The 25,259-nt window shown below is 40.7% G+C and overlaps 1 protein-coding gene across 1 annotated transcript in view; it reads right to left on the bottom strand.

Annotated features, from left to right (window-relative positions):
* Positions 1-22,747, bottom strand: part of rin1b (Ras and Rab interactor 1b) — a 31,802-nt gene extending 9,055 nt beyond the window's left edge. Inside the window, exons 1-8 of the mRNA XM_079371061.1 lie at positions 22,470-22,747; positions 8,201-8,344; positions 7,092-7,206; positions 6,779-6,851; positions 5,922-6,013; positions 4,524-4,708; positions 3,972-4,256; positions 3,128-3,680 (exon numbers count right to left, since the gene is read on the bottom strand). Coding sequence (XP_079227187.1) covers positions 3,128-3,680; positions 3,972-4,256; positions 4,524-4,708; positions 5,922-6,013; positions 6,779-6,851; positions 7,092-7,206; positions 8,201-8,344 — 1,447 coding nt within the window. The 5' untranslated portion in view covers positions 22,470-22,747. The remainder of the gene's footprint in view (positions 1-3,127; positions 3,681-3,971; positions 4,257-4,523; positions 4,709-5,921; positions 6,014-6,778; positions 6,852-7,091; positions 7,207-8,200; positions 8,345-22,469) is intronic.
* Between the last annotated feature and the right edge of the window lie 2,512 nt (positions 22,748-25,259).

Below are 25,259 nucleotides of genomic sequence, written 5' to 3'. Positions count from 1 at the left end.
TTACTTTATTTGTTAAAGAAAAATTAAATCTACCTAGAAAGCACCCTTCAAAAGCCGACATCACAAAGTCACAAATTGCTATCTGAGGTTTCTGAAAGACACTAAATTCATCATCAAACATCAAACGAAGGCAAGTTTAAACTAATGGGTCTCCAACGACTGGCATGAAGCTAAGCTAAGGCCAAAGAGCACGAGTCCCTTGCGTGACAACTGCCCCCGGCACGCCGAAAGTGACCTTGTGTAAGGAAAGGAAGAAATGTATTTTGTTGGTGCAAAGTACACACTGTATGTTCAACTTTTCTTGAAATGTATCTTAAAATAAAAATAAATTGTAGCGCCCGGTTTGGTTCATTTGGTGGAGCGGATACAGAGGCTTCAGTCCTCGGCACAGACATGTCAGCTTTCAGTGTCATCAACATAAAACGACTGAAGAGCTGGTATGTTGGAGTTACTTTTTTTTGCCTGACAACAATGATATGTAATACACGAACCTGTAGACATGTTACACATGCACGCAAGCCCTCACACGTGGAAACACACAAACTCAGTGATTCTCCTGCAGTCAGTGGGCAGTCCTGACTAAGTGGTAGCAATTCTCCAGTGCACACTGTTTTCAACTTATCATCAATATCCTCCTCTCTCTCCACTCCATCCTTCATGTTATCCCTCCTGTATAATCCCCCCCAACATCTCCCCATACCCACCCTACTATGTTATAACCCCCTGTGGTTAATCATTCACACGCTCCCTCCTCTGTTTCTCTGCTGTACCTCCCCCTCTTCTTCCTCCGCCCAGCAACCCTCTCTCGTACAAGCTCTGGAGAGTAACAGATTACATGTAATGTGATTACAGGCTTGTGAGTTACCAGCAAGTGCAGAAAAAAAAACGGACTTTTGTGAAATCATCCAGAGATCTGTAACTGATTACATTTCCAAAGTATTTTAACTATTTCTATCCCTCCCTCCCACCCTTGCCTGAATCGTGCTGCTCTTCAAGTGAGCGTGGGATGGTGATATCTTTTTATGATAAACGAGGGGGAGAAAAAAAAAAAAATGCAAATGCCTCCCACCGACGCAATGCGAGATAAATCAGACTCACAGCGCAGGAAGGAAGGGCGGGTGGAAGGAAGGAAGGAAGGAAGGCAGCGGCCGAACGCTCTCCCCTGAAGCCTCTGCACTGCCAGGCAACCATCCATCATCACACATTTACACACAAACACACCTGTGAAACACACTCAGCGCGCACACAAAGGAGACCAAAAAAGAAAAAGCCTACGCACAGGACTATGTCAAAAGATCTAACCAGAATCCTTCCAAAGTAACACCCTGCGATGTCCTTACAATAATAATAAGAATCGCACTTTGAATGCGATGGATGTGAGTGCAGGCGCGTCGGGCAGGGTTTTCCTAATGCTGTTTTCTAAATACCAGAGACAATATGAGCTCTACTGGATGAGGCTCTGGCCCCCCACGCAAACTACTTAGTGTTGTCAGTGCCTTTCACTAAAGCCTGGACAGCCCACCATTTATCAGAAAGGCTGTCTGTTTCCATAGACCTGCGTCCTTTGGCACTGTGCTCTATTGAATTTGTGTTTTCTAATAGTACAGTCTCTCTCCTCCAGTCCCCCGCTGCAATCACCATCTCCTCATTTGTGATGTGATTAACCAATCACCCATGCATACGAGAAAATTCAAAAGGTGGAGAAGCTCAAAATTGAATACAGCAAAGTCATTTTAATTCAATTAAATAAATCACGTAGTAACTTTGTTTTAACTTCTTAGCAGCAAAAAATTATTACAATTGAGTTAATGAAGAATACTTTTCATTTCATCTTTTAATCTATTAAAAGATAGATGAAAAGACAAAGCTTATTTTGTAATCACGACACAATACATTCACCATCTCACTGTGGACTGATCGTTAAGGACTCTGGATGGTTTTGCTGGGAAACCTCAGGATGTTGCATTTTTTGCTTGCTCCTGTACATCAGTGCCAACAGTTAGCAATACTAGCTAACGTAAGCTAGGAAAAGCAGTGCGCTAACATCAAAACAAATTATTCAAACATGAAAGATGTTCATCAAGTGAAACGAGTTTTGACTGGAGGATAGCTCTGTTAGCTTGCTTGCTAACATGGTCACAGTCCCAATTAGCTAACGTAGAAAAACACTGCTTTTAGTGGATAACATCAGCTAATTTATTGAGACTTTTCTTGGGTTCATCTGCCGAGTACAGTTTAATGGCTTGCTTGGAGTTTTCAATGACTTTGTCAGCTTGTGTTAAGAAGCAACAATTCTTAGCTTTCACAGGAGTTCATTTACAGAACCGACCACCTGGAGGTGAAGATACCCTGTCTCAGTCACGATCTGCAGTATATGTTTAATCTATTTTATCTTAAAGACGGTTGTTCTTCACTGTGATGCACTAAGTGACGAGGAGACTTGCCTGGTTTGTGCTTCTACAGAATTTAATCTGAGTAAGATAAATTGTGGATAAATGCTATAAATCGCTCCGCTCTGGTTTTGATCTTCTGAGCTATTCTGAGCTCTCTTTTTAATGTTTCACCCTGAAACTCAGACCTATATTGTTTCTTCTTGTGGAGCCCTCCCTGTCCAACTATTAGTCCTGTCCCACTCAGGGATGGTGGACTGTCATCACAAGAGTACAACGGAAGGAGAAACAACAGACTTTACGAACCGAAGTAAAGATTTTGTTTTGTTTAAAGTAATTCACATAAATGACAACTGAATCATATTTGGGCTGAATGACGATTCGTCCTACAAATGACCAAAGGAGGAGGGGAGGCGGTGTACTGAGGGACAGAGGAAAAGTTTGTTTTGGTCCGAGAGCCGGGTGCTAAAGTGTGGCATCTAAACGAAATCTATCTGTTTCCAATGTTGCATGCTATACCTTCCAGTTTGTTAAATTAAAGTATACATTCATTTGTAAAATGTAGTAGTAAAATTTAACTAAGACAGTCGAAATTAAATTATGCCAGTTCCTTATCGAAGTGAGCAAAATCAATTCGAAATTTCTTACTAAGTATTTAAAAGAAAGATTCAAAATGATGTGTTGTTCTTTGCTGTGAGAAGTTTTTTGTTTGGTATTTTTAGCAGGTGTATGTTTACCTTTCTCATTTTCTGGCACAAGTGTCTCAATGGGCGGCTCCAGCTCTCCGCTGTCCAGCAGGCAGCACTTTGCCTGGGACAAAAACAGACGCAGACCCTGCAGGAGCTGCACTGAGGTCACACGGGATGAGGAAGAGGACGAAGAGGAAGCGATGGATTTGAGCGCTTCTCTCTGTGCAAGGAGGAAGTCCTGAACCATGCTTCCAAAGGAGGAGCGCCTGTCTCTGGACAACTCCTCCACCAATCGTGTCAGCCGCTTATCAGGAGCAAAGAAACACACGAATGCCTCGCTCATACGGTGCAGCCCACCACGGCCTCTGGAGCGCACCAGTGGTGGGCGCGGGTACATGCGAGTCTGGGATCGAGCCACGCTTTCTGATTCTGAATCTGAGTCATTGTCCTCGTCCATGCTGCTGAAGGAGCTGCTGCTGTCGAGCTCAGCCAAGGACGGAGCCGGGCGGCGCTCCAGGGCCAGAGCAGACACCTCTGTGCCTGGCTCCGCTGCTCTAGCGGCCTGCTGGGGCTGTAGTGATTCGTCGTTCTTCGTAGATGTCTTCACAAGAACAGAGGAGATAATTTTACGACATGAAGATTGAGATTATTTCAGATAAGAATACATAATGATGGCATTGATTTCCAGTCAATATATCAGCTGTAATGAATGAATAAAGAAACTTAGGATACTTGAACCAATCAGCTAGAAACTAATCAAATGGGAGCAGGTGAGGAGAGATTTATTCAACTTGTTTCTCTTTGATAAAATTTAAAAGCAATTTATAAAAAAGTTATGCTTGCTGGTGACACCAGTGTGTTTGTAACTAATGAAGACGTCAGCACGTATTACTTGTGGCACATAGACAGGTATCACATCCTCTTCTTCTGCAGAGCCAGGTGACACAGCAGGGGTTCTCCTCAAGACCCCTGCCCCAGGGTGGACTCTTCTCTGGTGGATGGCGCCGGCGTTATGTAGCCTGTCTGACTCGGTGGGCTGGTCCAGAGACGTTGGAGGGGAGTAGGAGCCGATCCCCTCAAGCGACAGATTCATGGAGGACTCAGAGAGCCGGAGCCGCATGCTGCGCTTGAAGCGGTGCCGTTTGTTGGAGGCACTGTGGTTTACAAGTTGCGGCTGCTGTATAAAAAAAAAAAAAAAAAAAAGTCTGTGAGTCAGTCCTTTGTCTGTCGAGTCAAGAACTTTCAAGGTTTTTTAGGACTGTAAGTGAGGTTATGTAAACAGCAGCTTTGTTAGCACTCCTTTTAGAGGATATATCAAGAGCAGCGTGGACAAATCTTCACATGCATTTCTATTCACTTTTATTGATCGATAATCTCTGATAGCCTATAAAGGCTCAGGCACTCAGAGACAGGCCACTGAACAAACACAACCATCGTGACTTACTTTAATGACCTCCAGCTGTAGGAAGAGTGGGTTGATAAAGCAAAGTTTGCCCTGTCTGCCCTGTGTCAACAGGGTACACTGGTCCAGGGTCACTGATTTCTGACCCTGGTTACTGCCGCTGGTCGATGGAACTGGGTCCACCGGTCCATTTTGGATCTCTGAAGCACTTGGCGCATTCCAGAAATCTAGTGCGAGAGCCAAGAAGAAAATGTGGTCAGTCTTTTGGTTGGAAAAACAATTATAGTAGAAAGTCAATATTTTCCTTTTAAATTAGCGAGGTATTTATTATGTCTTATTATTATCTTATTATGTTTTCTGTTTCTGGATGGTGAAGCTCGAGGAGATATTCAAGAAAACACAAAAAGCAATAAAAAGCTGTATCGTAAAATAAATAGAATCTGCCTCAACGTGACCAGAGCAGTCTGATTTTACAGAACCACATGGAGACTTTTTTTTTTCCTTGAGCTGCAGTCACTGGTACATACTGTGTCATTTTTAGTCGTGTCAAAGTCACACCTCACTCTATTCTGCGGAGCTGCATCAGTACATGTTACCGTGCTAAAATAGATGCAAGCTGGCAGTCTCTTGGCACTTTAGTCAGCTATTCCTTTCTGACTTTCTCACATTTCCAATACGGTGCTGAGCAGAGGCCATTTAAACACAACTGTCGTCGCCCTCATATTTTCTCCAAAGACATAATATGAAGAAAAGAAAAACTACTTGACAGTTAATATTAAAAATGTTAGCATTTAGGGAAGGAAAATAAGAAAAATCTATTTGCAAGTCCGTTAACAAATCTGTGTGTATGGATTTGTCGAGCCGGGATACAGATATGCAAACTGTTAGTATGGATTTGTAAACCCTCTGAATGAATATAGAAAACATATTATTACATTTACCTGAGCCTTGTGGGGCCCCTGGACAATTACTTGTGAACAAGAATAGGATGCTAACAACACGCAGAAGCTCTTTAAGGCTAGTATAACATTGCTTTAAGCTAAATGTTGTCAGCATCATGCTGTGAAGCTCACAATGGAAATGCTAATATGTTGATGTTTAGGTATTTCTACATTGTCTATTTGGTTTAGCTTAGTATCATGCTAAACGTAGCTAACTAGCATTTCAATGTGTCAATAGATTTTTTATTATGTACCAAAGTACTGAATACATTTTTCCATGCCAATAATCTAAATTAAAAATAATGGGAGTAGTACAAAAATTATAAGTTTGTATCAATTATTGTCACAAATTTCTTGCCAAACCATCCAAAAGCTATTCAGACTTTTTATTCATTCTAGCAGTGGACAAAATTGCTTGTGTTGGAAGGATAATCCTCGTAAAGTTTAAGTACTTTGTAAGTTTATGTTAATAATGGTGAGAGATCTTCGGTCACTGCACCTTGTCCCATGTGTGAGATGGCCTCCAGCTGCCTGTGTGTCGTGGCTCCAGCGATGGCATCAGGTAGCTCGAGTGGGAAGGGCAACACATCTCTGCAGAAAAGACAAGTTCGGGTTTAACACATTGCCAAAGTATATGGACACTTTTGTGTGATTGTTGTTCATGTCATACCTATAAGCAAGTTAAAAAGGGGTCTAGTGAAGTTTTTTTTGTGAGAAAGTACAACACATGTACTGAACAGAATCCCCAAAGAGAAGATGTACGACGTGTAGTGCTGATCAATTTCTGGTGAAGAAAAATGTCTTGAAGGCCACCATCGACTTTCTAGCTTTTAACAGACAAAAGTGTCCTTACAGTGCAAACTTGCACTGAAGGAAAGAAAGAGCCCTAAGCTGCTGCCAAACTTGTTTTTAGTACAAAGTAACTTTAACTAGTGCCTGGGAGTATATATATTGACAAAATGTCTCCAAGGCACCAAATGATGTGATGTTGTTGCAGGACAAAAAGCAATGTGCCAAATTGGAGTAAAATCTTATGATTCAGAAAAGTTTCCCCAATTGCAAATGGTTGTAAAATGTTTGTTGGACAAAAAGAGTTCCTTTGGGCTCAGGTTGACGTTAAACTTGTTAAAGGTAAAAATGTCCCAAAAGCCAAATGAGTGTCACAGAGAAAGAGTCCCATTGCACATAGGGGAAAAAACACATTTTACATTTGGTATAACTGGACCTGGGAACCCAAGTAGGGGTGATACTTCGGAGGACATGAGCGTCATTAGATGCAAAATTTGAACATTGAGAAACAACTCAACAAGGCTACATTATTTTATTTTTTTTATACTAGTTAAAAAAATCCATCACCTGCTGATGCAGTAGAAGGCCACGAGTCGACACAGGTCAGGGAAGCTGAGTGCCGAGCTCTCCAAGGCGAATGCTGGTTATAAAACAGACAGGGTTTGATTGACAGCTTTGGAGATTTGTTCAAATCTAATATGGAATAGGTCAGCTGCAAATCGTGTAGAGGACCAATCTCCTCTGTCCCAAACTACTTTACCCAATGTAAGTGCATAACCTGCACCGCGGCACAAACAGTGTGCTGAGGGTTGTAGTGTTATGTGTAGTGTTGTAGCTGCAGGTGGGTAATACATGCTAATCTGGCTTGTTTTATACTCACTGGAGTCCTCCTCACAGATGAAGCACTCCTTTACAGAGGAGGTACTTTTATCGGCTGTCACCCTAAAACACAGCACCTTCCTCTGGCTGGAGCTGCATTTTCGCACCAAAAAGGTCTGTGAGCACCAACCACCAGCACAGAAACAAGACAAAAAGCACAAGGGTGTAATTCTCTTCTTTTTTTTTTAAGACATATTTTTGTTTCACAGGTTTTCCAGGACAAAGCACAGATGGTGTTAACAGCAATGTAAAGTACACACTAGAAGCCAGAAAAATGGTTTCCTTACAGTCCAGCTGGCCTTTTTAGTCTTAATATTCTGTGTTTCATATCAGTCTTTGTGATTTTTGTATGCACTTTCTGGATTGTGGTGAGTGGAAGCTGCTGTTATATGAAAGTGATGATTAACTGTGATATAAATGAAGATTTTAAAAGTTGAGGAAAAAATACTCATGTTTGTCTGTAATGCATGAGAGCCAGCCTATAGCTTCAAAAATAGAGGCACGTGTAAACGATGTGCCCGCCATTAACAATATTCTGTACCTTATACCCGACACATTCCTCAACAGTGATCTATTCATTTGCTTGTTCACGGCTTTGATTCAAGTTCAGATATAGACATGTTTGCTTCAAAGTTTGAGGCTGAGCTAGGCTTATCGTCTTTTGACTCAAACTTTGTAATTAGCATAAGGACGTGACAGAACAATCAGTTTGCTCATCCCGCTCTCAGAAATCGTTAAAGAAAGTTTTTTTTTTCTTTCTAAATAATTAACCCAGCTTTTCTTGTCATCATGAAAGTATCAAATGTTTTTTAGCAATCAGCAGCTAATTATCCAGAAACCTTAGCTCTAGGTATGACGCCTATAATGAGCTGCAGTTTTTAGATAAAAATCTTAAAATAAATGTAAACAAAATGATCTTAAGGAGTTAAAGCAAATCCTCGTAGGAACGAAACGACTGAAAATTAAGGTTATGTACCAGATTTACTTTAAAACACGGTTAAGGTAAGATTAAAAAAAAAAAGTTTTTATTTTTTCACGTGTCCTAATATTATAAATGTCTTCCTCTATTCTTTAAGCTGACATGTCTTGAAATATTTGACTTTCACATACCCCAACCGGCTCTCTGAGCAGGATGTAGAGGGCGGAGTCTTTGTTGAGTGACAGCTGCAGCCACACAGGATGTGTTATCAGCAGACGATCCAGGACGCTGAAGGCCCGCTGGGAGCCTTTCTGGGTACTGCCCGCCTCCTGCATCTAAAACATTTGTACAAGTTTGTTACCCGACTACTCAGAAAGGTTTCACTGTTATTAACGGTCCAAAAAGTCTTTGACAAGAGATACAAAAAAGTGTAAATGAATGACGAAAGTTGTCCTCTGGCAACTTTATAAGAAACAAATAACTACTCAGGGACAAATTCTCACAAACAACAAATGTTTGGAGGGCCTTTTGCCTGTGTATTAACAGGGGTTTCCTGTCTCATAAACATCTAAATTTCACCTGCTGTCTTCAGCAGCCTCCACCATATTGGGTTAAAACATTTGGAAGCAGCTTTACATCCTTCTGTTCATTCTATAAATGGTGAAGGTGTTGTTGTGTTGCTCTGAATGCTGCACGCTTCACCTCCTCCTGGCTTCACGAGCCTACATGTATTTATGAAGAATTATTTATTTTTTAAATTAAACTTCACAATAAATTACCTGTGTGTGAACTACATCATTCATGGGAGAAATTTGTGTTTTGGTTGTATTTTGGCTCTTTAATTTGAGCATTCAATCACAGATTCTCTCTCTCTCTCTCTCTCTCTCTCTCTCTCTCTCTCTCTCTCTCTCTCTCTCTCTCTCTCTCTCTCTCTCTCTCTCTCTCTCTCTCTCTCTCTCTCTCTCTCTCTCTCTCTCTCAGATCATCTTGCTGCTGGATGTCACAGTGTGTGGGCTGCTGGCAAAACGCTTGGTGAGCGTAGCAGCAGATGGTTGCTATGGCAACCTGGGCCTACACATCCTACCAGGCATTCCCACTCAGTGAAACACCCTTTCTCTGACAAGTTGGAGATGCGCGTGCATGAACGAACACGCAAACAAACACATATTTATACTGTATTGACACAAACTGATACACAAACACATTGTCTTCAATTTTTTTCTTCTTTCCGGGTTGCAGAGGTGTAATATTTCTAGAGAGCTTTTCATGTCTTTTTTTGGGAAAAAAAAAAAAGTAAAAAATGAAAAGTGATGCCATAATTTTTGTTTGTCATTTCCGCCCTCACATCAGAGCATCAAAGTTCATTTCTGAGTGATGACTGTGCTGCTCCGACACAAGATGTAGCAACCTGTTTCAGCGTTTGTTCGTGGAAACACCATGAATATTGTTTTCATTCAATAACACATTTGAATTTTCACATTTCTCATCACCTCCTGCCACTTGTTACATAACTCTCCCCTCCTCTCTGGAAAAGAAACCTCGGTTGTCTGGTAACGTTAGAGGGGACAGAAACAAAAGTACAACCGATATGTCACAAGAATATGTCATCAATCATCTCTGGTGTGTTCGGACAGCGGAGAGAAACTTTCAGCTGTGGCTCGGTTGGTAGAGTCGTCTCTCAACCAATAAGAATCAGTGAGCTTTACTATTGATGACTTTAGCCTCTGACATTTGTTGTTGTCAAGTTTTAGGATAAAAAACCTTGAGGTCATGAGTCTTAAAACACGTCTCAACTTTTTTCATCTGTTAATGATTCCCTTCGGACATCATAACTTCAAACCAGACACACTCCACATGAGCACTACGAGTCAAGAAGCACAATCTTTAATTTAGGAGTTAGAAATTCTTATTTTAAGGCATTGTTAAAAGAAAAATCTGAGTGTGACTCTGAGTGGGCCTGAAGAGTCACCCTATTGCATATCTGGTGCCAAACACCACGCAGATCCGCAGTCCGATGACCCAACCACACAATGCTATAAGAAAAGCAGAGAAAGAAATAGGAATAAAAAAACACAGAGAGCAGGACCCTAGTGTTTTGCTAGCCATTTCCAGGTCCGCCTTATATAAAATGCAACACTGCCCACACACACACACACACACACACACACACACACACACACACACACACGCACACGCAGAAAGACTTATGTAATTCCCTCTGAGAAAGTGAGACTCACAGAGAGGGAAAAACTGAAGCGAAAGATAAAAGATGAAACCGATAAAAAGGAGATGAGAGAAGCCGAGACAGAAAATTAAAGCTGGGTTAGGAAATCCAAAACTTCAGTGGGCCTGCAGCGCTGCGGTTCAAAGCAGCAGACAGAAAATGTGATAAGCAGAATGAGATGTACGCCGCGGAGGCTAACTAACAAGGTGTTTTTGCACCTGAGGGCAGCAGCACGAAACCCAGTGGGATAGACCGGAGATTCTGATCAAGCTGAGCGCTGCACACGTAGAAGAGGAGACAGCTCTCTGAATAAGGGAGGAAGAGGAGTGCTGAGCTTCGTGGTGGGAATCTATGGTGGGTTTCAGATGAACGTGGCATTTAAGAAGACCCTAAGTTACACTCCTGCTTATGATAGAGAAGGGAAACCCCTCATATAGGAACAGACAGAGCTGGACAGAGCTGTAAAAAGATGTGTTCAAAGCCTCAAGCTCACGTTTGGGCAAGGGCTCATTATACTGTAGTTGGATGTCAAAAAGGTCGAGTGTGGTTTTGTGTTTTCGATGTAAACCATCGAACACTTCGAGGGGAGAGTTAACGTGCAAGATTACAATTGCTGAAGAAACACCGGACTTCTTCATTCCTTTTCCCAGGAGAGACTCTAAAAGTGTCGACATAGAAGGACTGACCGACATGCAGGCTGAGTGAGCGATGACGGAGTGAGTCCAACGCTTACTGAAGACATTTTTAGCTGATGACAAGAAACACAAAGGAGGCGCCGGAGGTATAGTGTTGAATTCTGTAGATGTTGAAGGTGTAAAAAATGTAACTGGCAGGCTAAGAATAAGACGAATTACGCAGAAAACATCTCCAGCTGTCGATCAGCAGACCACAGTGTCATGTATCTGTTGAGCATAGAATACACACACACATCGTCTTTCATGAGACACTGTAAGTCCTTTGAAAGCTCGAGAGAAAGAAGGAGGTTTTTGAAGGCTGTGGATGAGGGAAAGAGGAGGATCAATACAAAGATTTTAAAGGATTCAGGACAACAGTGTAGGACGAGAGATCACTGACACTGAGCAGCTGCTCGTTGTGGAGCTCAGCCTGCTGCAGATGGACAACATCATGGAGTCCAGATTTGTCCACCTCCAGACCAGAGTCCCAGTCAAGCTGCAGAGAAGCACAGTGGCGCCCTCCCATGGGAATTAACCTTTCTTTGAAAAATTGCAACATTTGTGTGCCACCACCAGATGCTCCCTGATGACTGCATTGTCATGTCTTGTATCAGTGAAGCAGAGGAAGAGGAGAGTCTGGAGGAGAGTGTGTCAGGCGTTTGTGAAGACGACCAACGGAGAGCTGACGAACATTGTAGAAGGTTTTCAGGGGAGTAAAATACCAAAAACTCTTCAGAGTGTGATGATTCAAGAAGAGGAGGGAGGGGTTCTCTGATGTATGTTTTCACTTTGCATCAACCCACCTCCTCTACTTCTACTAGAGCTGGCAATCTCCTGCATTTTCCAGAATTCCTTCCAACATGAAAATTACTTTTATTCACATAAGTATTCAGTGTGGGTGGATGAGCCATAATGATAAGATAGTGAGAGCAAAAGAGCACAGAGAAGAAAAATGGCCTTTACACAGAAGACATCTTGTAGCAGCAACAGGTTGCTGTCTCTTGGGGAGACAGAACGTAGAAAATATTACTCTTTTTGATGATTTGCCTAAAATATTAAATCTTCAAGTTGCGTTTTTTTTTTTAATATGGATAAAAATGGTAATTTGCTTATTTTTTTAAATCAAGGATCACACAGTCAAGCTCACCTTTCTTCACGACTGAAGAAAAACTGGATGTGATCACCCTGATACAGATTTTAAAGAATCAGTGCTATAAAGGTCACACATATTGTAAAACACACTTTACCATGTATTTCAAACACTCATATGTGTCCATATCCGTCTACCCCCAATGATAAGAAAAGACTGCTCCACTTTCAAGAAAATGTGTGCTCAAACAGACCTTTTGGAGATTTTCCCTTTATGACATCACAAAGGGCAGTACCCCATTCCCCATTTGGGTAACACTCCTACAGCTAGGTGTTTGTTCTGCCCTCTGAGTCTGGCTTCTCACTGTAAACAATCCGGCATGGTGGAAAAAAAGCTACATCCCCTTCCAGAGAGGGGGCGTGGTCAGACACAGCTCATTTACATATTTAAAGCTACAGACACTGAAACAGCCTGTTCTGAGCAGGGCTGAAATAGAAGGGTTTATAGGAATGATTAAATGCAGGGATCAGGGTGGATTTAGAACAAGAAACTTCACAAACCTTTTGGGAATCTTGGAGAGATCTTTATCCACATGGGGCGCCAAATTTCACACAAACTGAAAGATCCTCAGCTGCTTAGAATGAGATTTTTAGGGTTTTAAAATGATGCTTTTTGGTGAAATATTTTATTAAGAAAAGTCATAATTGTACAAATATTTATAACCTTAATGTGTACCTTACTTTCTTATCTATTAAATATCCTTCTAGTGCAAAATAGCATTCAAAATATGTCTTTAAAAATCAACGGTCTTCTAAAAATTTTGTTTAGAAGACACTTGTCCAGTCTGAAATTCTCTATTGAGATCAGGATGATCCTGGTTTTTTGGGGGGGTTTTTTTCAAAAGTTTTGAGCAACACAAACTGGAGTTTTTATCCGAATTAAAACAATTTCAAGATGTAATTCTATAGCTTTAATCCTATTGGATGACTTTTGTTGAACCAGATCCTGATACAGAAGATTCCTCCGCTTTTGGAAATATCTCAGTGATAAATCATCTGTTATGTTCATTACATTTAGCCACTTATCCTCAGAGAAAAACCCATTAAATGAGACCAGAATCCGTTGCAGAGACTCCAGAGAGCATCAGAAGGACGAGGAGGAGGAAACAGAATCCTCCACAGCCTCTCCCACTCCCTCCACGCTGACTTAAACACCATCTCCATCCTCTGCCTCTCCAGCCAAGATGCAACACGCTCATACAACGTGCAGTCTCCAGCAGGAAAACATCTGAGGAAGATACATCCAAGTCTGTTCAGAGACACGGATGCTGCCGAAGACTCAGAAATTACACACTCAAGTGCATGAACACATGTCATTCATGGAAGAGGGGGGATGTGATATATCTGATCGAGCACTCGGTGATCGGCTGTTTATGACTGCAGGACTCCTAGTGTTCAGCATGCGATTAACCTGCCTGTTGTGATGTTGAAGTGACCGGCATCAAAAGAGCGCGAGTCATCACAGCTCTGTCTCCGTGTACATGATTCAGTAGCATAAAAGTAGAGACCCACGGTCCACAATTAAGTCAGAGACTAAGACTACAACATTATTCATCCAAATTTTTTGAGCTCAACAGTGACTGCCCACTTTTTAAAACGAGAAAAAGGAGAAAAAGATTATTAAACCTTCATTAAAACTTCATTATTCTCATTTCAAGATAACACAGCTGTTAATCGTCTCCCACACAGAGTCTTCACAACATTTTTTTTTTCTCCACCAGTGTAACCTCCAGCCAACAAGCTTGTCCTGATAGTGAAACTGAAAACAGACAGCGATGTTGTGCACTTTGCTCACTGTCACATCCTCCATACGCTGTTTCCATCTGGAGATTTTGATAAGCAGGCAACCAGCACTCACTAAAATCACACGTTTATTCAATTAAAGTTTTCCTCAGATCTCTTGTAGATGTAAGATATTCTAATATGTTGCTTTTAGTTCTTGCACTCTGGTTGGATGCTGTGGTCCAAATTTGATCTCTAATTTCCAACCAAAAAAAGTTATATTCTACTAGTCATAGCAGACGCTTGGATCAACACTCGTCAAGGATCTTGAGAGAAGGAATAAACGTCAGTAAGTGCAAACAAACAGCTTTAAGTCTGATAAGACACACAGGTGCAGACAGGAAGGGCTCAAAGACAGAGCACTTAAAAAAAAAGTGAGGTAAGACGTGACGCGGAAGTAGCGGCTGAATCAACGGAGTCAGCTATACACTGCAGTAATGACAATGTTTGCCTTCATACTGTATCATTGCTACGTGAAGTTCAACAAAATCGCAATATCAACAAAAGAGCAGCGACAACATACAGACGAACAGAGAGCATAATGCAGCCGTTTAATCACGTCTATTCACCGTGCAGCAGTCACAGTATGTGTATATAAAATGGAATCTATGCAATATGTCAACCCGCTTCCCATTGACCGGATAATATCCTGCTGCGTTCTCACACCACCTCACTCGGGCTGCGAGAGGGCTGGAAGGAGAAACTCCAGGTAAAGTCCAAGTGAAAAATGTGGCTGTTTGGGGTGAATTATAAAGCTCCTCTGGCAAACCATCAGGAGTTTTCTGCAACTGTGAAAACCCTTCAGGACAGCACTCCAATAGCTTAAATCCTCTTTTAAATATCCCCAGAGACAGTAAGGACAAAGCCCTTCCTCAGTGGCTTTTTAATCTAACACATTTCTCAGTTTACATGTGAATGGGGTTATCTGTAATTTCTTATTTAACCTGGAATTAACCACCTGTTTATTGGAGTGTATGCTATATGTACAATGGACTCCTGGAGGTTCATTGGTGCTTTATGGAAACCAAAGGTCAAACAAGAGGTCACAAAGCACTTAAAGAGAAACTAATGTTTGTGGAAAAGAAGCTATGGCTAACAGCTAAAAGCTAACCTCGAATACGTTTTAAAGAAAAAATAAAAGCAAGCTGGCAGAGAAGGGGGATGCATTTAGTCAAATATATAGATACAAGTTTTCAGCTAATGAAGGTATAGTAGGTAGGTATAGTGTAACAACAGGCATAGGCTGAGGCTTGTTAACCGTATACATGACTAACCTGTAGTTGATCCCTCACAAACTTAATCAAAAAAAGAGTCTACTGTGTTTCTATTAATCATCTCTGCTCATCATGTTTGACGCATCAGTCTGTAAAATCTTTTATTTGTCCAACAGTGACCATGACGGGGGCTAAGTTTAGCAGGCAGCCCATCAATGCATGCGTGGGATGACTAATGGAACAACATAATTGCGGTGGGCTATAAGTATCCGCAGGGGGCAACAGTGGGCAAGGGGGCCTGCTGACTGATGACAGGTGTCCATTCTGATGCCTGCTGCAAAAAAAAGCGCCGTAGCGATGGCACTCGGGGCCAGTGACTAGGAAGTGAGAGCTGTGTGTTACTGAGAATGTGTTTGTGTGTGACGAAGTTGTACAAAGGCATTAGCATGAGTCAGAAGTAACACTGAGGCTGTAGGAGAGAAGAACGACTGTTAGCATAACTGTGAATATTCATAATTTTAGAAGCAAAACGGTTAACTGGAGCGGTGATTCATAAGGGGCATTATCACAAATAGTTCTGTCAGACTAGAGGTGTGTGTGTGTGTGTGTGTTTTTATAATTGTTTATGTTTGCGTGTACAGTATATGTGTTATAAGTGTATGAAAAAGAAACTTAAACAAGTTATAGACTTTTTATCATAATGAAGAAACTGTCCCCTAATTCAACCGAATTCTTTTTTTTTCTACTAAACTGTATGAATTGTCTCTAATGTATATAAAAAAACAGATAAAAACATTTGCAGTACTATGCGTGTGTGTGTGTGTGTTTTAGAGTGATATGATAGTTTGAGCTAATTACAGGAGACTCAAAAAAGGAAAAAACACTCAAAAAACCAACAAAAAGAAGAAAATAAAAAATTAAATTAAAATCAGAAAAATTTCATTGAGATATGATTTCGCCAAAAACGTGTAAAAAATATTGAGGCAGCCCAGAGCCCCTCTTCAGTTTATATTTAGTTATTAGTATACAGTAGGCCCACTTTACATATAAAACAAATTCCACGGATTAAATAGCTGTGCTTAAACAGTGATGGGCTGAACTCATTGCAAATTTGGGGACACCGAGTGACAAAAAAGGTGTATGGCAATCAATAAGCAATACGCAAAGTGCAACGACGTAAAACTAATTCTCTGAAAACCAAACCTGGCTTCTCAATACATACTTTAATTCACCAATTACAAAAGAAATGTTTTTTTGTGTTGACAGAGTCTAAAATGACATTATTATTGAGGGATGACATTAGAAATGTCTCCTGAATCAGCAGTTACATGCTACAAGATATTTAGCATGTTTAGCATAATGGCAGTTTGCTTTTCAGCCCACAGAAGTTCACTTGTAGTTCTTATGGTTTCCACTTAGGGCTCTCCCCAAACACGCATACGTTCCTGGGTTGGTTAGCTGGCAAAATTAGTTTGTAAGTTAGAAGTTTTCAGCAAACAAAACAAACTGGTGTTCATTACTAGCTAGGTATCATACAGCAGACAAAGTAAGCAACTAGCTAGTGAGCCTGAGGCAGCTGAAGAGAATAATATTACCTTCAGGGCTCGGTGGAGACCAAATATGGAGGTAAAAAAAAGACTAAATATTCAACACATTTTAAACAGAATTCAAAATGAATGACGATGTTCCTCTATTACTTTTGTACGTTTAAAATTAACGATTAGCTAACACATTAGCCATTTCAATTTCTTTTGTCTCTGCTGCCACCGAGTGGCCAGAATCCGATACTGAGAAATAATGTATCTTCAAGTTTACAGATGATACTGAGAAATAATGTACCTTCAAGTTTGCCTAATTTTTTTTACTCCATGCTGTGTTTTATATATTTTTTTGATTTTACAATAACGTTCTTGTCTAAGGTGATTTATTTATGTTTTGTGGGGTTTACCTTTATGGTGTTATGTAACAGCCTGAGTTACCCAGGTTTTCATCAGCGGGAAAACAGGCTGTGTAATAGTCATAATTTAGTTTTTATTGTTTGTTGATTGTTTGAATAAATGTCTTACGAATAATTATCACTTAGTCTTGTTTTTTTCTCACCATGTTTTTTAGCTTTTTGTGAAGGCAGCACTTGGCTTCAGATGCCACACTCATCCAACCGAGGAGGTCATCCAAGCAAACATTTTGAATTTAAAATTTTTAGCTGCATGAACTTGCCAGAATCACAATCTAGTTCCAATTTTTCACTTGTCTTCCTTGAAAATTGTAAAAGGCTGTCTTTTTTTCCAGGACACTGTCACTTTTTTCTGTCACTTCTTAAACACAAAACAAGAATAATGTTGGTATTATGTCAGAGATTTCTCACTTTATTTGATAAAAAACAAGGCTGGAACTGGAAGCCTTGATTGCTTGAAAACTTTAACCTTTTTTTAAGAAATTAAAGGACCAAAGTAAAATTTTAAACATTTCATTAACATTTTGTTTTGTGTAATTAAATAAATCACATTTTTTGATAGGATTCCTAGAATTTAAAAGGTTTTTGTAACGTTGGGTATGCTGCTCTGTTTTAACCCCTGAATGTTTGTATGATTCAGACTGTGACTAATGATGGATCGGCATGAGGAGCACTCCATACAAAATGTTATTTTTGTAAAGCACTGTTAGGTAATGTCAGAGGTTTTCCATAAGTGAGAGTGAATAACGCCTCTTAAAAACAGAGTGCTTTCAAAGTTTTGTTTTGCATTTTTAAATGAGATTAAAAGATTGAGATGAGATTTCAGTAAATCAAGAGAAAAGTGCTCAAGATTTTCAATTAATCACACATTTAACTGATTTTTTTGGACAAAGTTCAATATCTTCCAGGTCAAGGATGTAAATCAAGCAGACACTTGATTTATAGACAAAGGACTAACTTAAAGAAACCATGATCACTTATTGATTTGAAATATCTTCTTTTACTATTTAAAGTTTTGTGTTTCAATCTAAATGATGGCAACATTGTTTTGTGTTTTATTTTCCAGGACTTTCCAGGCTTTCTATATACATATGAGTCCCCTTAGTGCAGCCTTGACAATGACAATGAGGGATCACTTTCTTCCTCCATTTTCACAGTGTTAGAGTGACCACAAGAGGACAAAAGCCTGCAATACTGAAGTGTAATAATAGTGTTCTCTCTGAAGCAGGTAGGGAGGGAGGACGTCACTTCATACCGCTTCCTCTTCAAGTTCTGCAATGTTGTTGTTACTCTGGCTGTTCAACTGTCCTCAAAGCAAATCAGGAACATAAATCTAACCGCAATCACGATCAGGCGTGTGATATTAAACCAGTCAGGCGTTCCTCTTTGACCACAGAGTTTGTCGGTTCGAAAGCCTCACATTTTTAATCTTATGATAAAAACACTAAAAAGCTAAACAAAGTCAGAAGTAAAAATGTTTCTTTGGGTCAGTGGAGCCATTTAGTAACCTGATTGCTTCAGAAAATACCAAAACAAACCTTGGAAGAACACGGCTCTGATTGTCAGAGAAACCTGCACGAAGCAGAAGTGTTTCATGCACACTTCCTGATTTAGTCATGAAACACACAAGAGGAGTTCTTCAAACTAAAATGTAAAATCTGAACACTACAAAACATCAAAATTCTGCAGCACCGGATAGCATAGCAGTTAAGTAGCGTACCCCATGGTACCGAGGGTTTAGTCTTCGCCACAGCGTCCGTGGGTTCGAACTGACCTTGAACCTGCATGTCACCACGTACTCCGTCCTCCCAACATTTCCTGTCTCTCTTTAGCTGTTTTCCAATAAAAGGCAAAAATGGCCCAAAATATATCTTTAAAAACAAACGCTGCTCGCAGGGCTGGATGGTTTATAATGAGTGTTTTTACTCTAACTTGTTTTAAGTTCTTCTCAAAGATGCTAGTAGCCAGATCTCCCACTGCACATAAGACACGCCCCCTCACTGTCCATTTTTAAAACTCATCTTAAAACACATTTTTATTCTTTGGCTTTTAACCCAGCATGAGACTCTGTTCTTGTTTCAGTGTTTTAACCCTGTTAGTGTTTTACTTATGTTTTATGTTTTGTGCTCTTCATGTATGTACAGCACTTTGTCACAGCTACGGCTGTTTAAAGTGCTTTATAAATAAAGTTGAGTTGAGTTGAGTTGAAATAGTAACCTCCACTTCAATATAACTCCATCAGTAGTATTGTGCACTGAGTGTACGTTGACTATCTGCAGTATTAGTGATGCAGCTGGTTATCTGCAGTTTTGTTATTTTGATATTTTTACAGTGACTCTTTGTTGGCTTGTAGGTTGGTCAGAGGGTGGAGGTGTGTACTGAGTGATGGTGTGGAGGAATCAGGGCGGAGGTGTAAAAATATAAAGACAGTGATAGTTTGTTTTTTTTACATGGTGGTGAAGTTTTTCTAAGTTGCTTTGACTTAACAGGATTTTTTTCACGTTTTACAAGATGATGCAGGATTCACTCTTTTTTGGACACTGGTACCTTGTGTTTGTAAATTCAAAATTAAAACTGTGAAGCAGTTTGTGACGTCTGCTCTTAAAACTTAGAAGACGGAAAATGGTCTTAAACTAATCCTGACCACAATAAATAAGATAGAAGCCAAAGCAACACAAATTCAATTTAGTGCTAAGTATGAAGAAAATTCATTTGTATTAATAACAACCTTGACATTTATTGAAGCTTATAGAGAAAAGAAGGATTTTTGTAATCATTGAGATTCTTGGCAATTTTTATCTGTGGTTAACTTTGTTACCTAGCACATGATATTTTTTCCAACAAAGATTACATTAACTTTATGATATAATACACTTTATTGACCCTGTGAGGAAATTTGTCTTGGACTCAAAGTGCCGTCAAACATTCGGCTGCTTCCACTAGAATCATTAAATAATAATAATAAAAAACAATGGGGGTTTTTATCTTTATATTTTAAATTGCATTTGTTCCCTCTTCACCCTCTAACCTGCTTAAAGTACACTTCTTTCACAACATTTAAAAAAACAGATCTAATGTACTTTCTTGATTTTCACACTTTTTTATTTTAAGTAGAGTGACTGTTGGAGTAATGATTTCGTTTTCTATCTTTTTCTTCTAAAGTATTCAAAGCAGTGCAACAAAAAAAACAAGGCAGCTTTTTATACATTTTAAACTTCTCTTCATCCATTAACCTACACATTTATTTGAACTTTTTCAGGGTCATGGTGGCAGCAGGCTTTTCCAACATTTTTCCAGCTCCCCCTGGGGATCTCTGAGACTGCAGGCTAGACGAGATATACAATCCCTCCTGTGAGCTCTGGGTCTACCTGGGCTCTCCACATAGTTGGACGGACCAAAAAAACCTCCAAAGGGAGGCAGTCTCATCAGCCAAACCCCCTCAACTGTCTTCTTTCAATTTGAAAGAGTAACGGCTCCACTTCCAGGCATGAACACTTTCTTATACCCTTTTATCTCGTTCTTTTGGTCTCTACCTCAGAAGTAAAAGTGAGTGTTGAAAGCTTGACAGGTAAATCAAGGCTTCGCCTTCAGGCTCAGCTAACTTCAGCTAGCAGCTAACCGCACCAATCGGCTTTTCAATCTTGCAATCCATCTGACCCTCGCTCCTGGACCAGACCTGAAATTTGTTTAAAACATTTTTGCAATAAATACTGAAAGTCCCTGTAAATGTGTACATACATGTGTCCAAATGGACACGGACATATTCATAGTTTTCAGTCACATTAATGGTGCCGAGGTCTGGAAGGCAAAAAGAGTTCAGGAAAGTGGAGGCCACCATTGCACCATCTGGAGCTGCAACATGGGCTTGTTTTCTATTTATTCAAATCTGATGCCTCTGATCTGCATTAATTGACTACAATTATCAGTGTTTTTACTTGGTTCGAGACAGCCTTCTGAAAAAGTGGCACTCATCACTGTCGTGCGGATTTCTTGCACAACGTGCATCATTTTTTGGGAGTATGCCAGATTTGAGAAATTCTGGACATTTTCAACAGCCATCAACTCTTCTCTTTCTGTTTCAGTGTCGTGCTGCATGATAATAATGACACAGTTCATGCAGAGTGCAGGGGGAAGCCTGTCATGTAAGAGTCAGGTTACTGTAACATGTCTGTGCAGCGCTGAGGACAGACTGCCCAGCAAAGGACTGAACCGTGTCCAACATCTCTGAGCGTCATGCTCGGGCACACTGCGATCACACTCCTCCTACACAGCACAGGCAGAATGCAGCACACACACACACACACACTCGCATAACTACACACACACATTTGGCCAAAATCAAGATGTCAGCGCGACCTAAACAATCACAGACTTCATGTGGGTCGGCTGCATAATCACACTGAGGACTTTTAAGGCAATCAGTCCTGCTCCGGGGCTCATCTGCATCCAAATCAGCAAAGTCAGAAAACGCCACTTACAGTAATGTGCCTCTCAGAATTAACGAGCAAAACAACAGCAAGGAAGTGGGAACATCACATCCACTCCTACGCAGCCAGGATGGCACTTCAGTTTTAAAGTTATGTAACAGTCCAATGGTGTGAGATTACATTCACTTTGCCCTCAGAGGGGAGACAAGGGATCAAAAATAAAAGTCTGAGTGGTTAATTTAGCATGTTTCTGACCACTGGAGAGCAGCAAGAGCACAGGTGAATAAATTACCATACTTAAAGCTGTGTGGGGGAAAAAAAGGAAGGTTTTATTGTTAGGAACATTTGCATGTTAGAAATCAGCCAAAGGGCAACACAAGCTGAACTTCTGATCATGTAGGAAAAGATTTCAAACTTTTATGGCTTTTGTTTTCCTTTGGATTAAAGAGACGTCCCTGTAAAGTCATTGCTAAAACTTGAAAGAAAGCCAGCTGCCAGCTCACACAGTCCTCTGACAGCACGAGCACGAACCTGTCTGCCAATTACTAGATGTCTCTGAACACCTACTCCTCATTTCAGCCTGAAACAATTAGAAATGAACTCTCTTTTTTGTTCCTGAAAGAAAAAGAATTCTCTATAATTAAATGATGACACATGCTGGGCTTCAGCCAGGCTGTGGGGTAGTCTGAGTGACAGCATCATTTTCATGTTACCCTCTCCCTGATCACTAATTGATTAATTGGCACCGCTTGAATGTCACATATGAGTGAATCATCGAGCTGCATTGTTTACCAAGACGTCCCCTGCTGACCGGAAACGACGTTAAACAACAAACGCCAACGCGCTTTGAACTTGAGAAGAGAAAGAAACCTTCAAAGGGAGGAGAAAAATATTAATACAGATACAGCAGCTTGCAGCCAGAAGGCATGAGGAAACTCTCCAGGAAACTCCGTCTGCGCCTTTCCACTGGGTGGGAATTAAATCTGGTTGCACTTTTTTTTTTTTTTTTTTAAATTTGCTTCAAAAATTAACTTACCTCTTCACTGAAGGTGGGAGACAGGTGCAGCGCGTGCTCTGCTCTCTAATTAAAGCGTCCGCGAGAGTTTAGCGGTCAGAGATGGAGAAAGCAGTGCTGAGCCTCTGAGTCCGAGCACCATGCTGTGGGAACACGAGCTCGTCAAGGAAAATGCGCACAGTGGTGACAAGGCGGAGGAGCGCATTTTAAATTCTGTCGGAGCATCTGAAGTGATACACAGTCACAGCAGAGACACTGTGGGTGCCCCACCACCCTCCCCATTCCGCCTCCCTGACTCTGACACACACACTCACACACCATACCACACCATATTATGCCACTGAGAGGGATGCATTTTGACAGCAGGAGCACTTTTGGTCGATTAGAAAACAATAGAAAACAGGGCGTTGACTAGATTTTAATTCAAACCTGAAGTCTTTTATAGTTTATTTCTAATCACATTAAGCATTTAACGCCCAGAAAGGATCAAATTACCTTGTTTTTACCGATAAGATTCACATTGCCAAGACAATCTCCAATAAAACTTGAGTTTAGCCTTATATAAACAAGATATTGTTGGAAAAAATGTAAATAAGTACTCATAAAGTACTTTGAAGTCCAAATAACCCCCGTTACATAAATCACTCCGCTTGTATAGAAGCACTTTGTTAAGGTTGGAGGAAACAGACAAGTCTCTGAAAATGCTAATTTAACCTAATTGCATCTCTCCAGTGAATAATATAAATTCAATATCACAGAAATATCACAGTCCTCTAACACCGTGGTCCGTGTCCATGGTAAAGCTGTTAAAGCGTCACATAACCGGAACTGGACTTTGACGCACAGTGCGTTTTTTTTCTGGTATATGAGCTATTTCTGGATTGCTGCAGCCTTTATTTTTTTTATATATATATTTTTTGAACAGGTGTGAATGTGTGATTCCGCTTTTGTCCATTGGATGGCGCCAGAGGCCGCCTTAAAGTTTCCCAACATATTGAAAGCACATGGACAACCACTCTGGGACAGAGCGAGTGCGTTTAAAAGACACCAGGCTTTGATAGGGAAATGTTTTGGAGGTGGTGCACTTCTACATCATTATGTGTGTTTATCAATCAGTGGTTTAAAAAAAAAAAAAAAAAACTTCATTCGTTAACAGTTACAAAGAAACAAGAAGCAGAATGAGTGTCAGTAGCATCAGAAGAAACCCTTTATAAAAACCTGACATCAGGGCTACAAAACTTTTTAAAAATAAGCATCCTTGATGAACTAGGATGTGTTCTGTCACATCAGTGATATTGACCTATTTTTTCCAGGGTTATGAAACATTTCGTTTGCACTGTTGACATACTGTATGTATATGCTTGAGGAGTTTCTGGGGGTGGAGCTCAGAGAGTGTTTCTGTCCAGAGATAGATCAGTGTATTATTAGCATTGCGATGGAAATTTGACCATAAGGCAGAGAAAGAGGGGGTCAATGCACAGAGCCTTGAGGTACTATGAATGAATACATATTGTCGGGTTGGCTGTCCAGAAAAGCTGTATATCCTGCATGTAAGTGAAGCAGGCTTTCCGAGAAGAGTACATCCGTGGAAATTAAATAAGTGGGGGTTTGGCTGTTTACATACCTTCGTCATTGTAGCTTGAATTCTGCTCACTGTTTGTTTAAACCCGGATTCCTTCTGGAATCCGGGTTTAAACAAACTTCTCTCTGATGAGATCTATATGCTATTATCCCATGTGATACTCAATCCTCATTATTTGTTCATTATCCTGCGATGCTTGTTGGTGCTCTTCCAGCTCCAGATGTTGATCGGTGTCTGATAATCATTCTCCTAGTCTCTGACATCCACCATCATTCTTCTGCGAACACTTTCTCTAATCCAATCAGCCTTGTTTTATTGTTCCCTGGTCGACTTGTTCTCTTGACATTTTCACGCCTCTCCGAGTCATACTTGTAGATGATGTGTGTAACTGTGAAGATCCTGCCGTTTTCGAAAACGATCACAATGACACTTACAAACTGATGACTGCCATGAGTGACTGAATGAGTTGACACAGCCCAGATTTTTCTGCTGTAGTCTTTGAGAAGACTGATGAAGACCACCTCCTGTCTCTCTGCTGTTTGTTCACTGACCGCATCCTTTGAATGTTGATTCATTCTTTTTTTACATTTTTTGAATTGAGCAGACTACACTTCTTCCACTCTGGGCCTAAACACAGGAACGCCGCAGGGGTGTGTCGTTCGTCCCCTCCTTTATGACTGCTCTCCCATTCCTTCCATTAACACCACCACAATGATAACTGACAACAATGAGAGGAGGTTCAACATCTGGTACAGCGGTGCTCCCATAACAACCTGGACTTATACACATCGAAAACCAATTAAGTCATTGTGGACTTCAGGAAATCAAGGCACATTCTGCTTTCTGGATCGGAGGGGGGGGGGGGGGGGACTCTGGTCTCCAACCTGGTCTACTGCTACACTGTGTGGTTCAGCAGCTGCACAGCAGATGACAGGGTGACCCTATACATCAGCCCGGTGAGGGCAGCAGCCACCCACCATGGACACTGTCTCCTCTCCCCCCTTCACCTCTGGGAGGAGACACAGCACAATCTTTTAAGATGCAGTAAAAAAAAGAGACCTCACAAAAAAAAGTGGCCTCTTCAAAACTCAACTGCTGTTTCACAATGTTAAGCTTGTGAACAACATTGCTGCACAATCAATCAGAAGTTGTGATCAAGCTTCATTTTGACAGAGCAGTGGGACGTTGCTCATCATGCCAATGTGAACAGGGAGTCCTGTAAAAGCTGA

This window comes from Symphodus melops (assembly GCF_947650265.1).
Source record: "Symphodus melops genome assembly, chromosome: 20".
NCBI lineage: Eukaryota > Metazoa > Chordata > Actinopteri > Labriformes > Labridae > Symphodus > Symphodus melops.
Note: the sequence above shows the minus strand (reverse complement) of the source record. Positions and strands in the feature narration are given on the sequence as shown.